The sequence below is a fragment of the Typopeltis vanoorti genome, chromosome 19 (assembly GCF_054136105.1).
Source record: "Typopeltis vanoorti isolate ZY-2024b chromosome 19, IOZ_Tvanoo_1.0, whole genome shotgun sequence".
NCBI classification, from domain to species: Eukaryota; Metazoa; Arthropoda; class Arachnida; order Uropygi; family Thelyphonidae; genus Typopeltis; species Typopeltis vanoorti.
Window position 1 is genome coordinate 76,856,915 of NC_143567.1, and position 15,586 is coordinate 76,872,500.

A 15,586-nucleotide genomic window follows, 5' to 3' on the forward strand; every position below is an offset into this window, starting at 1 on the left:
TCATAGTACCATCTATAAAAAGGAAAATAAACTGAATATGAGAATTACAGAGAAACTTCCCTAATGGGCATTTCTGGTAAGATTTATCCAATACTTGAGAAACAGTTAAGAAAAATTGTGAAAGGAAGCTTGGAAAAGAACAAGCTGGATTCGGGTCAAATACAGGTTGTTAGGATCAAATTTTCACTTAAGAAATAGTCGAGAAATGATGGGAACATAAGATCTGTATTTAAGTTTCGTAGATCTGGAAAAGGCATATGATAAGGTGCCAAGAAAAAACTGTTCAAAACACTACATGCTATGGCGTAAATGAAACATTGCCAGCCTGGTTGGTCAAGTGGTTAGCGTATTCGCTCTCCAGCTAAAAGGCTGTGGGTTCAAATCCCACCGTGGGCATGGATGTTTATGATTGTCTGTGAAAATACTAGGTGGTGGGCGGTAGATGGCGTTGGTGTAGATGAAAGAGGTGAATGGATTGGTGGAGATGGAGAGTTGTAGAGCACGTGCCTTCCCTTGATGAGTCTTTGGACTCCCTGGAGGTGCTAAGTAATAATAATTACATCAAGTACTACTTAGTCTATATTTGAGTTGTAAGTCAGCAGTTTGAATTGAAGGAGGATGACAGGAATATGGTCTGGTATTAAATCAGATGCGAGACAAGGATGCATATTATCTCCACTGTTATTCATCATCCATATCGATCTAGCTAAATTGAATAACTGCTATAATAAATTTAGTATGAGAATCAGCCAATAGGCAAAAACATTGAAAACATCACTGTATCCTGAATGGAAAACCTATTAAACAAGAGAAACATTTCAGTTATTTAGCATAATTTTTAGTGAAGATGGCAAATTAAATATGGAAATAGACAAAGATTCACAAATCTGTTATGGTAAAGAAAAAAAGCTATAAATTTATGTGAAATAAGAATAATTAGTCAAAACATTAACTGTATACAAGGCAATATTCAAACCAATTTGAACTTATAATTTCAAACATTATCAAAGACTGGAGCCCACAGATATGAAAGTTGCAAGAAAGATTAGGGGAAATGGCATCAATGACAGAATCATAATAAAAATAAGGATATTAGGAAGGAACTTGCTATTTTAGCATGCAGGAATGGGTGAAGAAAATTTAACAAAAAATTGTTGTTTTTTTTGCTAGGATAGCAAAAAAAAAAAAAAGATCCAGAGGAAGACCAAAATCTAGGTGGAATGATACAGTAAGTACCTTAGAAGACAAATAACAGATCTCATAATATTGTAGTTGACAGGTAACAGATTAATTTGAAAGAAATATTGTTAACAGGAAGTTATGAGGATATGATGCTTTTATGTAGTAATATCATAATATCCTATACATCCCCTCCCCTGCTGAGGATATATATCTGGTATTTGATGTTGATAACCAGAATGCATGGATTACCAAAAATCTATAATATTAATATTCCAATATTGGGCTGCTAATGCAATAAGTTCTTCCAGCTCACCTCCTCCATATAGAACTCAAAGCAACAGATCATCAAATCCACCATTCCCATATTTTTTTTGTTTGATGTTGTATGTACAGCATTTTCACAACCTGGATTTCCTCTCAAAACACTACAATGATTTTTACATAAGATTTCATCCACTGCAGAACCCAGTTTACTTATAAATTAGGTCTAAAGTAACTAATAGAAGATTAAGTAACATTGTAATTTCTACCTTCCACCCAGAGTGAATTTCAAGACAATGAATTATATTAAACAAATATATAGTTTTTTTTTTTCTTCTTCTGATTTTGCACAAAACAATATGTAAAACAAAATATTGTTTTGTTCTCAACATAGTTACACATTCTAATTATATGGATGCAGATCAACATTTATTTTATGTAAATAAAAATAAATAAAACTTGTATTTTATTTTTTTTATTTTTTATTTTTTATTTTTTGAGATTGAGCTATATCTTGAAGAAACGTAAATTTCATGTCCCTAAATATACGGAAGTCCTCCTTTTGGTTGAAATCACACTTTCCACCCTCATAAGCACTCACCACTAATGTGTAATAAATCAGTCTGAGATTTTGGAACATTCTTCCTTCAACATGATTCATATGGAAAAAGGCATCAGTCTTGTTTAAAACTACCATCATATGAAGTACTGCATTATCTAGAAGTGTTGCATAACTGTAGATGTTCATCCTTCCAGGCACTGAAACCAAATATCCATACCTCTGTCACTAATCTTTATTGTTGGGATGATGTACCTGGGTATAAGGTGTTCTGTGGTCATTGCCATCACACTCACCCATCCAACTAAAGGAGTATAACATAATTTGTTATTCCATATTGCAGATTCACTCTATGTACCAGTCACAATGTTTGCATAGTCTATGTTAATGATTGCTGTAATTTTGTTTGACTTATATTGCCCTATCATTAAAAATCAAGATTGAGCAGCTCTTTATATAGTGTCCTACTAACCTGAACTCCTGGTTGATTGTTTCCCACGGTGGACAGTCAAAATTTCTGTGCTGTCCTTTCGTTCCTTGGTATTAGTTTCACTGCTCTTCTTGTGTGTTTTATGGCTGAGGTGGCATTCTCATTTACATCTGCTAGTAATGTTGCCTACAGTTAATTCTGAGTGATGCAATCTTAACTACCACAAACAAACAGATCACTAATGTGGCATCTGATGATGACACACCTTTTGAAGTTCACAAAATTTTTCCACGTGACGTTAACAATATGCAGTGAACTAGGAGTATATCTTTGCCTTATAAAAGAATAGGCCAGGTGTGACAAAGAAATACACATATCAGTTTATTTCATTCTAAAACAGGTGGAATCACAATACTTATTTCAAATTATCTAAATATTCGATTAAATTAAATTATATTTTAAATCATCTAAACTAAATTTTAAATTATTTTTCTTTTGTCAAGATTATGTTATAATGAACTTTACAACATTTACCTTAATTAATCTCCATGCCTCATTTAAAAGGGCATACTGAATACGATTTAGGCCAAATCCTAAAACCTCCTTCATTAATGTGACAGGTTTTTGACCAATTTCTGTCATAAGTGCTTTAGTTCTTAAAAGAAATGAAGAGTCAGTCCAAGGTGCTGGAACTAATTCTACTAATGGAACAAAATATGGTGGATTTACCTGAAATTACAAAATTGGCATCAAATTATCAACAGTGAAAATAAAATGTTATGACAAAGAACAAAAATTCTACAATCATTGTTCTAAATGCAGAACATATCTGTTTATAAAATTTTAAACAATTTAAGAAGAAATAATATAATATTTGTTCTTATTTATTTGAATATCTCATCCCATGAAAGGCTGTAAAACTATTGGACATTTAGTATGCATGGTAGGCTAACAGTAAGATAATCCAGTTTCCTCATACATGGTACTTTTTCAAGCCACTTCTGACCTCACACTGGATAATGAAATGTTGCGATGAATGTTTGTGGACAATGCTGATTATAAAATGGAGTACTGCATAAAATCATTTAAACAACCCAAAATACAGTGAAATCTCACTATAATAAATATCACTGCAGTGAACTCACTCACTATAATAAACTATTGGATAGTTCCATTAAAGCTCCATCTATGATAAAGGAAATTTCACTTTAACAAAGTATTCCTTTAGTTCCTATGAGTGTTATATCAAGAGTCAACTGTAAAATGATTAAGATCATTAAATTGAAATTAAAGAAATCAAAAATATCAATACTGCTCCATTAAAGCATTTCTTTTTTAAACCATTAATCTCATCCAGAAAAGTTGTAAACCTTATAGTACATTACTACCATGGATGGAATGAGGATTAAATAATCCAGGAGAATCCTGCTCTAGAAACCAAACATGGTGTTTTATCAAACCACTTCAGGACTCTGATAAGTAGGATACTGGTCTCACTCTAGATGAAGAAAATCTCTGATCTGATCTTTCACTATACAAATATTATTATAATGAGCAAATTTGCTATAACAATCAAAAATTCTCAGCCAAGATCCACAGCAATGATATTTTTAAGGAAATTCATAAACTCTCCACAACACCATACAATCCCTTTATCTATACAAATACATTAGTATTTGTAGAGATAAACTAGCCATGGTAGATGAAATATATCAGCCATCTTATGCTTCATATCTATGCAATTTCAATAGCACACTTTGCATTCATGTTTTGATTGGCACTAATCATGTCATGGCTGGTAAGAAAGTTAAAATGTGCCCTAATGGAAGAGCAACAGGAAATCGTAATTGTGCTATACTTATTTTTCCAAGTACTTTTTTTTATGGCTTGTGTGAAAATCAGTACTGTAGAGAACTAATTCAAGTATCCCCACACACATTACCATTATAATTTTTGCAATATTCCAGTGACAAATTCAAATATGCAACTAGGAAAGCAAAGCTGTGAAACTATGCAAAACTAGAAAAGTGAGAACATGGTGGACTTGAAAGGTAGAAGGAAAAGGAGAAATCACACAGAATATCTTGGCAATGATTATTTTCATTGCCAAGATATTTATTTTCCATTAGAATATAGAAAAGCTCCAAGTGTGAAGAACATAGAAAACAAATAGTGACAAAATGTTCTGGAGGCTACTAAAAAAAAAAAAAGCCTGAAAATGAAAAAGGAAATGAAAGAAGGAATATCAACAAAAAGAATAAAAGATGATATGGCTGATATAAAAACTGAAAATAGAATAATCAGGATGTTAGAGTAATTATAATTACATAGAAAAATTATGACAGAACAATAGTAAAAAAAAAAAAGGAAAAACCTCCATTTCTCCATAGCAAAATGCAATGTCAAATACAAATGTATAAAATTTGTAAGTGGGCTATACTGCACAATTCAGAAATCATGATCAAAATATCAAATTCTAAATGATTAGAACAGAACTCATATTAAGGCAATCTATAAAAAATAACCTGCAATAAAAATGAATGTGAGAATTACAGTGTTTCAGGTATTATTTTTGCAAGTGATTCACCAGGGATAATGAAAAACTGATAAAGAGACTTGGAGAACATGCTCAGGCCAAATATTCAGTGGCTGTCAGAACAAATTTTTTACTTTGGTGTAACAAATAGATAAAAAATCTGGAAATATCACAAGAAATCTGTACTGAAATTTTGTAGATCTGGAAAAGGCACATGCTAATCAAAAACTATTATATAATATACTACTATGTAAAATGGGACATAATACAGAGGAATATATAATTTTATACCTAATTTTTAATTTATCAGTTAGAACTAACAGGTATACAAGGGAGGAGGGTCTGGAAAGTTCTGATAAACATCTAGAACAAAAATGATATTAAAGCAACTGATATAACCACAAGAAAGAACATACGAGGATATAAGAACGCAAGTTAAAAATAATATTAAAGCAATTGATATAATCACAAGAAAGAACATACTCTGCTACTAGTATGTTCTTTCTTGTGATTATATCAATTGCTTTAATATCACATTTATCTAGGTGTTTATCAGAACTTTCCAGATCCCCTTCATACATGAAGACAGTATTTCTGATGCTAAACAGGATGTAAGCAAGGCTGTATGCTATAACTATATATTGCATTACAAAGGAAATAATATATAGATTATATCTGTTATAATCTATGGATTATAAGAGGAGGTAGCCCCTGTATATTAAATCAGAAAATATTCAGATTGATTCACTACTTGCACAGATAATGTTACCTTCTTAAATAAATTTGCTATTTTTTAAGACTGTTTTCACCAAATTAAATGACTACTGTAACAAATCTGGTAGAAAAATTGACATTGAAAGATCAAAATTAAACAGGAAACCAGTCACTGAATTCTTACTGATCTACTCTACAGCAATATAATCACTTAAGCAGCATAACAGATCAAAGATCAGAAAAAAAAGATGTTTGAAATGAAAATGTCAGTGAAAGATCAAAAATCAAGAAAACTCCAATGCTCATACAATTAGGATTGTCTTAGAAAACAAAAAAGATTAGAGCTGACTGAACTGACCATACTGAAGACTTAACAAGTAAGATGCTAACCTGGAAGAAAACTATTGATAGGAAATGAAGATGATAAAATCGCCTGGAATAAAACTTGAAAAGTTAGGACAAAAATAACCAACATAAGTCAAACTTCTTCATCAAATTCCTGATACATACCCTCAAGGGTGGATGTATAAGATAATTACGATAGTAATACATGAAAAAGTTACACCACTACTAACTTCTGATTAACAATTTTTATCTAAATTAATCTGTTATCTATCAAGATTCTAATGTTACCAGATCTTATATTTCTGTCTGTTAAGGCACTTTTTATTGTATCAATCCATCTACATCTTGATCTTCCTCTGGGTCTTTTCCTTGCCAACCTGGCAAAGAACACTTATTTTGCTAATCTTTCCTCTCCTATTCTGTTTACGTGACCATACCACCTGAGATTAGCTCTACTAACACATTCCTGAATGCTAACAGTGGCAAGTTCTTTTCCTAACATCCTCATTTTTAATGTGATACTGCCATTGATGCCATCTGTTGACTCCACTAATCTTTCTCAGAACTCTCATATCAGAGGTCTCCAATCTTTGATCAAGTGTTTTATTTCTAACCCAGCTTGAAATCCATAAGTTAAAATTGGCTTGAATACAGCTAATTTAGTGTTTTGACTAATTTCTTTCCTATTCCATATAAATTCATTCAGTTGACTTCCTACCATACCAGCTTTGTTGATTCTGTTGTCTATTTCCATATTTAATTTGCCTTCTTCACTAAAAATTGTGCCTAAATAGTTGAAGTGTTTCACTTGTTCTATAGGTTCACTGTTCAGGATACAGTTGATATTTTCAATGTTTCTTCCCATTTTCATCGTCTTTTTATTGCTGATTTTCATACCAAATTTATTCAATTTAGTCAGAGGAATCTTCCAGATATTAGTAAACATGCAGCCAAAGTAATGGCAGAACTCATGATAGGAAATAAAGCAAGGATGGCTTTAGACTTTAGACTGAGAAAGTATCTCTCTTTCAAATAATACTGTTTATTGTAGATATGGCTGAAAATATAAAATGGCAATTTATTGATATGAGTTCAACTAAGTCAGTACTATGTGTGCTGCAAGTAAATGAATCTATCAATACTGTCAAATCCAGCCAATCATATGGCATTGTCAGACAAGAACTAAATACAGGAGTTCATTATGATTTGTTTTGTCAACTGTGCCAACATATATAACTAGAGAAGCAATTTATCAAATTAGTGATGATTTCAGAGACAATAGCACTACTAAAGGGCTGTCAATGGGCCTGGTTGGCCAAGTGGTTAGTGTATCTGCTCTCCACCCTTTGGGTGGAGAGCAGATACACTACCAACTAACCAGGCTGTGGGTTCAAATCCGCCATAGGCATGGATGTTTCTGATTGTCTGTGATACTAGTGATAGTCGGTGGTAGATGACGTTGATGTAGATGATGAAGGTAGTTGCGGTTGGTGAAGACGAAGAGTTGGAGCGTAGACGCCCTCCCTCGATAAGTCTTTGGACTCCCTGGAGGTGTTATGTAATAATAATAATAATAAATCCTCTCACAGTCAAGTCATCCCCACTTCCTGCGGTATAGCGTCTTTCCACAAACGGGGGCTCCTGGCAAACCTGACAAGCATTGCCGCCACAGAAGTATATTTTCCCTAGTTGGAGGAAATTCCGACTAGACCTCTAGGTGGTAGATATCTCTTTCATAACCAAGTGAAATACTACCCACTTTGCTTATTAAAGACTTGAAGTGGCTGAAGCCATGCTTGGTCACTAGAACATTTGTTTTTGGTTTCTTTACCCCCCCCATTCTTCCCATATGAAAAAGTGATACCCACAATCTCACTGTAGGGAACCAGACCCCTACCCCATTCAACGGTACAGTAGTAAAACAGTTCCACAGGTTGGCACACAGGACTAAACTAGTTAATAACAAATCTGGAGGCGTCCTGATCAGCTAGCATCAAATCCTGCAACCATGTATTTTGCCAGTTCGTGACTGGAGGGAGAGACCAAATACTGTGACTGCAAGGAGAACTGTCAAGGCCATGTATGAACAGGGACCAAATTCCCTCTGTGTGGGCAGCACGTTTATGAATCTGTCACTTCTCACTGCATGCCCCACTTCCTTTTATCTCTTCCTCACCATATACAATCCAAAGAAACATGATTTTACTGCAGATCACAAATTCTCCCAAAAAATGTCCAACCAAATAACCCACCAACATTAATTCTTATCAAAAAAAAGTTTCTGCATACATTTCAACATCTGTGGCTTAATCAGCAATACAGTATAAACTATGTGTAAGCAACTGCTATTCAGGGTGGCAATTGGGATTCTCGACTCAATTCAACCTCAACTGCTCAAACTACACGTTACTCGGTTCTTTCTGCCACAAGGGTAGCACTTGTGCATTCATAAGAACTGACATACCATGCTTGAGATTGCAAAACCTTGAATCCCCACTGATCTGCTTTGGCTCAAAATTTCCCTACCAAATCAATGTGCCCTTTTCATATGCTCTCTCTATCCAAACTCCATTAACCACTCTAACCTCTTCAACTATCTCTCTCTGTCTAAAGCTCGACTTTCAGCAATCAAAATCAGGCTTTTGATAGGATACCCCATAGAAGACTGTTATGCAAATTGGAGCAGATGGGAATGGATACTAAATTGGTGATATGGATAGGAGAATGGCTCAGGGAGAGATACCATAAGGTGGTGTATGGAGGAGCTGAGTCCAGAATGAGGCAGGTGACCAGTGGTGTGCCTCAGGGCTCTGTGCTTTGGCCATTGTTGTTTAATTTGTATATAAATGATATAGGAAATGGCTTAAAAGGAGATATTCAGTTGTTTGCTGATGATGCAAAGTTGGGTAGTGCAATAAAAAAAATCAAGCTGATGTTGAAAGTTTGCAGGATGATTTAAATAAGCTGGTAAAATGGGCAAAAGATAATGGATGTCAGTTCAATGTGGAAAAGTGTAAAGTCATGCATTTTGGGATTAAAAGATTACCAGCTGTGTACTACATTGATGGAAAGGTACTCCAAGAGATTGATGAGGCTAGGGACTTAGGGGTGTTGGTAGATAGGGAGATGAAGTTCAGAGGACACATTGCTAAGGTGTCCCAAGATTGCACATAGGATTACTTGGTTGTTGAAGAACACACTGACATCCAGAGATAAAGAGGTTATTATTCCCCTTTATAAAGCATTGATACTTCCACATTTGGATTACTGTGCTCAGGTCTGGTCACCTGGATTCCTTGGAGATGAGGAGGCTGTAGAGAGGGCTCAGAGAAGAGTGACCATGTTGGTGAGTAATGTAAAAAATGCTCCCTACATCGATAGATTGAGAGCTTGTGGATTGCAGAGATTGGTTGATAGGCGAAGAAGAGGGGATATGATAGAAACATTTAAATTACTGAAAGGTTTTTATAGGATTGATGCAGGGGAAATGTTTCAGCTGTGTGATAGTGATGGAAAAACAAGAGGTCATTCCTGGAAATTAAAGAAGAGTGTGGTTAACAAAGGTGTCAGAACAAGGTTTTTTGCCTGGAGGGTGGTGAATTCCACTCATTCATTGCCTGACTTAGTTGTGAGCTCTTCGTCCGTAAATGAATTCAAGAAGAGATATGACAGATATTGTTTTGCTAGTTTGGGTCTCCCGCGATGAGTCTACTGACTCCATGGAGATACCCGTAATAATAATAATAATAATAATAATAATAATACTCCAATAGTAAGGTCATCCTTCTTGGGGACTTCAATGTCCACAACTCATATTGGCTTCCTTTCTCCAATTTCGTCAATCAAGCAGACAGGGATGCCAAAGTGTTTGCAATCAGCAATGACCTATCAGAGATCATCAATCTTCCTACCAAAATACCTGACAACCCCCTCCAATTTGCCAGCAACTCTTGACTTCTTCCTAACAAGCTCCCCTTCCACTTATAATGTGGTTGTCAGTTCTCCGCTTGGTAACTCAGATCACAACCTCATACAGGTCTCTTTTGCAACAAAAGAACCTTCACGCACCAGTTCACAGTCATGTCCTTTGGCACTACAAGGGTGCCAAATGGGACTACCTCTGCGACTTCTATTCCTCCTTCCCATGGTCTGACTATTGCTTCAGTTCTTCTGATCCAAACACCTGCTCAGACCAAATAACAGAAATCATCCTGACAGGAATGAAGGCTTTCATCCTTTATTCCACTCCAAATTCTCAGCCACCATTCAAGCCTTGGTTCTCAAAAAAGTGTGCCAACACACTAAAAGAAAAAACCACTGCATGCCATAAATGGCTGAAGATCGAAACTCCAGCTGCTCACTCTGCCTATACTGCAGGCTCATAACAGTTGTAAAAGAAGCATCAGCAAGTCCAAATCACACTTTGAAAGGGCCAAATGCTTCAAACCTGTCTCCTGCCCAAATGGTTGTCACTCGTTCTGATCCCTTGGCAAGGCCACTAGGCAGCTCTACCCACCCATGTTTCCACATCCTGTATTGTCTCTTTAATCTATCCTATTCAACTAGCATCTACTCTACAACAGGGAAACTTTTTTTTTCTCATGTGTGAAGAAATGGGCAATGATTATAAAAATTTACTATTTCACACCACATTCACTGGCTCTCACATGGACAAAACTTGACCAGCAAGAAGAACAAGTGTTTTTGGATGAAAACTTCAACCTGAGAGACCAAATGCATGAATGGAAATGGCTATGTAAATTGGCATATTTTGTCAATGTTTCAGCAGATTTGAACAATCTCAATCTATCTTTGCAAAGCAATTTTATGTCCATTCTCCATTGTTGAAGATAAAATAGATACAATTAAAAAAAAAAAATTTGAGATATAGCACATATGCCTTAATCATGGTGAATTTGATTCCTTTCTATCCCTTCATGAGTTGATATTAAATTACTCATGAAACTGATTTGAATAGGTTGCAAAATGTGAAACAACATCTGAAAAGCTTGCAAAATAGCCTTTATAAGTACTTTCCTGAACCAGACTGATTTCAATCCTATAAAACCTCTTTAATAATTTATATGCTTCTATCATATCTCTTCTCTTATGCCTATCAGTTAATTTTTGGAGCCCACAGACCTTCAATCTATTCTCATTAAGAAGCATTCTACAGACTTGCCACAATCTTTTCTGCTTGCCTCTGGATCTTCTCCATCGCTTCTTTATCACCAAGGGCTCCAGGCAACCAGATTGGTGTGCAGTAGTCCAGATGTGGCCTTATTAATGCCTTATAAAGTAGAACAAATCACACTAACATCATTCTGGTTGAGCATTAATTCTGAATATCAAGCCCTGTCAGACAAAGAACTGAAGTATCTTCTCCCTTTCTCAACCTCCTACACATGCAAGTTTGGATTCTCTACACTTGTCAATATTAAGATGAAAAAGCGAAACCATCTTACTGATGCCAAATCTTCATATTAAACTTGCAAATATTGAACCTGATATCCCTGCCCTTAGTGTCTGAATTATTTTTTTTTTCAATAAATGATAACAATCCCATAAGTTTTTCTATAGCTCTGATTTTCCATATTAACTACCCTAGGATGGTGGTATGCCAATGAAGTTGTACCCCAGAAGTGGTAAACAACTATGACTTTGGGAAACATCAGCATAAAGTAACAAAAATATAATGCAACTGTAGATATGTATTGTAGTCATATTGCAGTGATATGGCTACAATGCATATTATAGCATTTATCAAATGTAAGTTCATAATAACAGTTTTGCATTATATTTATTTTTGCTACTTTATGAAAGTGTTTCCCATTCATAGAAGTTGCTTACCTTCTGGGGTACAACCTCATTGGCATGCCACCATCCTAGAAGGGTTAATATAGAAAATAAGAGCTACAGAAAAACTTATGGGATTAATTTTATCTCTTTCTCTTTTAACATGATATATTTATAAATTATATCCAAATTTATTTGATGTAACTGCTGATATTGTATGCATACAGGTGGACATGCTAAAAGCTAAAAAATAAAATGATAGTTAACTAAGTTCCCTTGGTCAATATATTTAAATCCAGAGTAGTTTCAATAGCATATTCAGATATCTTGCAAAAGGCTAGAATGAAATAAAAACTATTTTATTCAAATTTATTAACTCATTTTTCAAAAAAGCAAACTAAGTTTAATCCATACTGGATGAGCTACTAAGACTTGTGATCTGTGCTTAAGATCTTCTGAAAATGATGATGCTGGGAAACAACTTGTAGAACTGCAAAGTGCAACATTATCTGATGCTAATTTGTCTAGCTGTCTGAAAATTTCTACTTTCAGGTCAAGTCGTTCAAAAATGCACTCCTAAGAAAGAAAAAAAAAAATAGTAAGTGTACATTAATTTTCACAAAGTTTAAATCATGAAAAAAAAAAATTATAAAATGAACAATGAAAAGCATTTTTTTTAAAATTTTTATATCTAACCCCAACAAGTATGATACGAAAATAAAGATGCCAAGAAATTATATTCTTGGTTTAATCCTTCATCCAAGTGTAAGCAAACAAAGTTCGTGCATGAAGTAACTTCACGACTGCGCAACTGGTATATAGAGGCTAATGATTTCACATCACTCTCCTTAGTATCCCATAACTAAGCACAATATCCTTATAGACATGTATAATGCTATACATTATGAGAAGGGTCACTATTCAGACCAATTTTGCCCTTTACTGAGGTCTCACCAGTGGGATCCAGACCAGGTGATACCAAGGTTGAAGTAATGCAGAAGTCATATGTCACACCTTATTACTAGAATACTCTGGATTAGAGATAGATGTTGAAAGTTTTTCCACTTGGTTATACTGTAAATTAATGATGCCAAGAAATTATATTCTTAGTTGAATCCTTTATTCAAATCCTTTATCCACTGATGAGACCTCAATAATGGTTGAAACCAGTCTGGGTAGTGACCCTTTCTATAATGCATAGCATTATACATATCTAGTAGTAAGATTTATACGTTGGTTAGACATAACTGGTAATTAGTTTACGGAATTAACAACGCATATAAAGTATATTAATTAAAGGTAACTTTAATGAATAACTTCTATATTTCGGCAATGTCACATTGCCATCTTCGGGAACATAAAGATATGGTATGTGCACTCAGGAACTAACACAAAGCAAATGAGGAAGAAAGCAAGAAACTAATATTGTTCCTAAAGTCCTAATGGTGCCCTCTTACAGGCTAATTTGGTAGTCTTGGCAGTTGGGCTGAAGTTCTCATAATGAAAGTCTCCCAAATTTGGGGCAGTTTCATGCACCCAAATTTGTTGAGGTTAGGAACGTTTTTTTAGAGCTGCTGAAGATTCTTTGAATAATCTTTCGTATTTAAACTTGCTGCGATGGATTATTTTTGTTTTCTTCCAACAAATTTTATGGTGGATATCTAAGGCATGGTCTGCCAGCCCAGAGCGGCTGTACTGGTGAAACCGGATGTAGTCTTGGTGTTCTGAAATCCTGATATTTGTTGTTCTGCCTGTTTGGCCAAAGTAGGACAATTTGCAGCTGCAGATTGACCAACCACTTCCCCAAAGACCAACCTGGTATACACCAGGTAGGTCTAGGGGAAGTGGTTGGTCTTTGGTAGAGCGGATAAGGGATGCCAACTTTTTATATGGTCTGTAACAGGAAGTAAGGTCATATTTTTTGAGGATATTGGTTATTTTTTCACAGATGCCCTGGATGTAGGGGATGGTGATAGACTTGGTGTATTGTGGAGGGGGGGAGGGGGGTTGTGGTTTACAGGTTTTAGTATTTTTTGGATTTTTTTGGAGTTATAGCCATTGGCTAAGAAAGTGTTGAGGATGTGGTTTAGTTCAATAGTCAGGGCCTTGTCATCTGAGCAGATTAATTTTGCCCTGTTATATAGTGTTTTTATCACCCCATATTGTTGTGGGGGGGGGGGGATTGTTGGTGAATGTATCTGCCAGTGTGGGTGGGTTTTCTGTAAACAGAGAAAACCAAAGATCCATCAAGCTGGCGGGTGATTAAAGTGTCTAGGAAGGGGAGGGTGTTGTTTTCCTCTTTTTCTAAGGTGAACTGGACTCTGGGATGTTGGTTGTTTAAGTGTGTTAGGAAGGAGTGGAGTGTGTCTGAGCCATGTGGCCAAATAGCAAACACATCATCCACATAACGAAGCCAAATAGTGGGTTTTTGTGGGGTGGAGTTTAAGGCTTTCTCTTCAAATGTCTCCATAAAGAAATTGGCCAAGGGTGGGGAAAGTGGTGAACCCATGGCTGTCCCCTCTATCTGTTTGTAGAACTTTCCTTGCCAAACGAAATAGCCTGAGTTCATTGTGAACTGAAATAGGGCTGAGATATCGGGAGGAAACTTGGCTTGGATGAGCTCAAGGGTTTCTTTGAGTGGGACATTAGTGAATAGGGAGGAGACGTCAAAACTGACCATTATGTCAGTGTTGGAGTGTGAGGTTTTCTATACTGGCTTTAAAGTGGGTAGAGTTTTTTATGTGTGATGGTGTGTTGCCAGTGTAGTGTGTGAGCGTTTTGGCTAAATGTCTGGCTAATTTATATGTGGGGGAATCAATGCCATCCACTATGGGACGCAATGGCACCTTTTGTTTATGTATTTTTGGGAGTCCATATAATCGGGGGGGGGTCTAGAGTTATAAGGTTTAAGTTTGTTGGTGACTTCCATAGGCCAAGAAGTGACTTTCTTAAGGAGTCTGTGGATAGTTCTAATCTGAGAGCTGGTCGGATTATATTCAATAGGGAGGTAAGTAGTACGGTCTCGTACTAAAGAATTTAGCTTACCTTTGTAGTCTTTTTGATTGAGTACCACAGTGGCGCTTCCCTTATCAGCTTTGGTGATTACTATTTTTGTGTTGTTTTTCAATTCTTGTAGGGCTGTATATTCGTTTTTGGATAAGTTGGATTTTGGAGGTTTGGCTTTAGTGAGAACACCGACTACATCCAGTCTCACGTTGTTGGCGATATGGTTAGGCAGGTTGCGAATTCCATGCTCTATTTGGATCATGATTTCTTCAGCAGGTATCCTTTTAGGAGCTAGGGCGAAATTGTGACCACGTGAAAGTGTGGCGAGTGCTTCAGGCTTTAAAACTGCCGACGAGAGGTTGACTACAGTGTTGAGTGGTGGCTGGGGTACAGAAGTAGAAGTCTTTGTCAGGTTTTCGTATTTTTTCACGTGCCGACTACGTATTTTTTCGAATTCCTTTCTTGCCGATGTGCATGAGATGTCATGAAGTATAGACCATAGATCAAGGCCGAGTGTATTAGAAAGCTCTTCCTCTAGCGCCCATAAGGTTTTGTTTTCATCGGCAAGGAGAATGCGCGTCGCGGTAATTTGTTCTCTTAACTGGGCGAAGCTAGTGCGGTTATAAATGCGTAGAGCTTTCTCGGAAGTGAAACAGTGCTTCAATTTGACACAATTAGGGATCACTTTGTTATCCCGGAAGCGTTTTAGGAACGTCAGACGATTTATTTGCCTCGATATCTTCAACCTCAATTTGCC

General features: G+C 35.9%; 1 protein-coding gene across 2 annotated transcripts in view; it reads right to left on the reverse strand.

Annotated features, from left to right (window-relative positions):
* LOC150096262 (lambda-crystallin homolog) overlaps window positions 1-15,586 on the reverse strand; it is a 44,215-nt gene that overhangs the window by 14,613 nt on the left and 14,016 nt on the right. For both annotated transcript variants that reach the window (XM_090409230.1, XM_090409231.1), the window contains exons 3-4: window positions 12,238-12,399; window positions 2,967-3,161 (exon numbers count right to left, since the gene is read on the reverse strand). In XM_090409230.1, coding sequence (XP_090265356.1) covers window positions 2,967-3,161; window positions 12,238-12,399 — 357 coding nt within the window. The remainder of the gene's footprint in view (window positions 1-2,966; window positions 3,162-12,237; window positions 12,400-15,586) is intronic.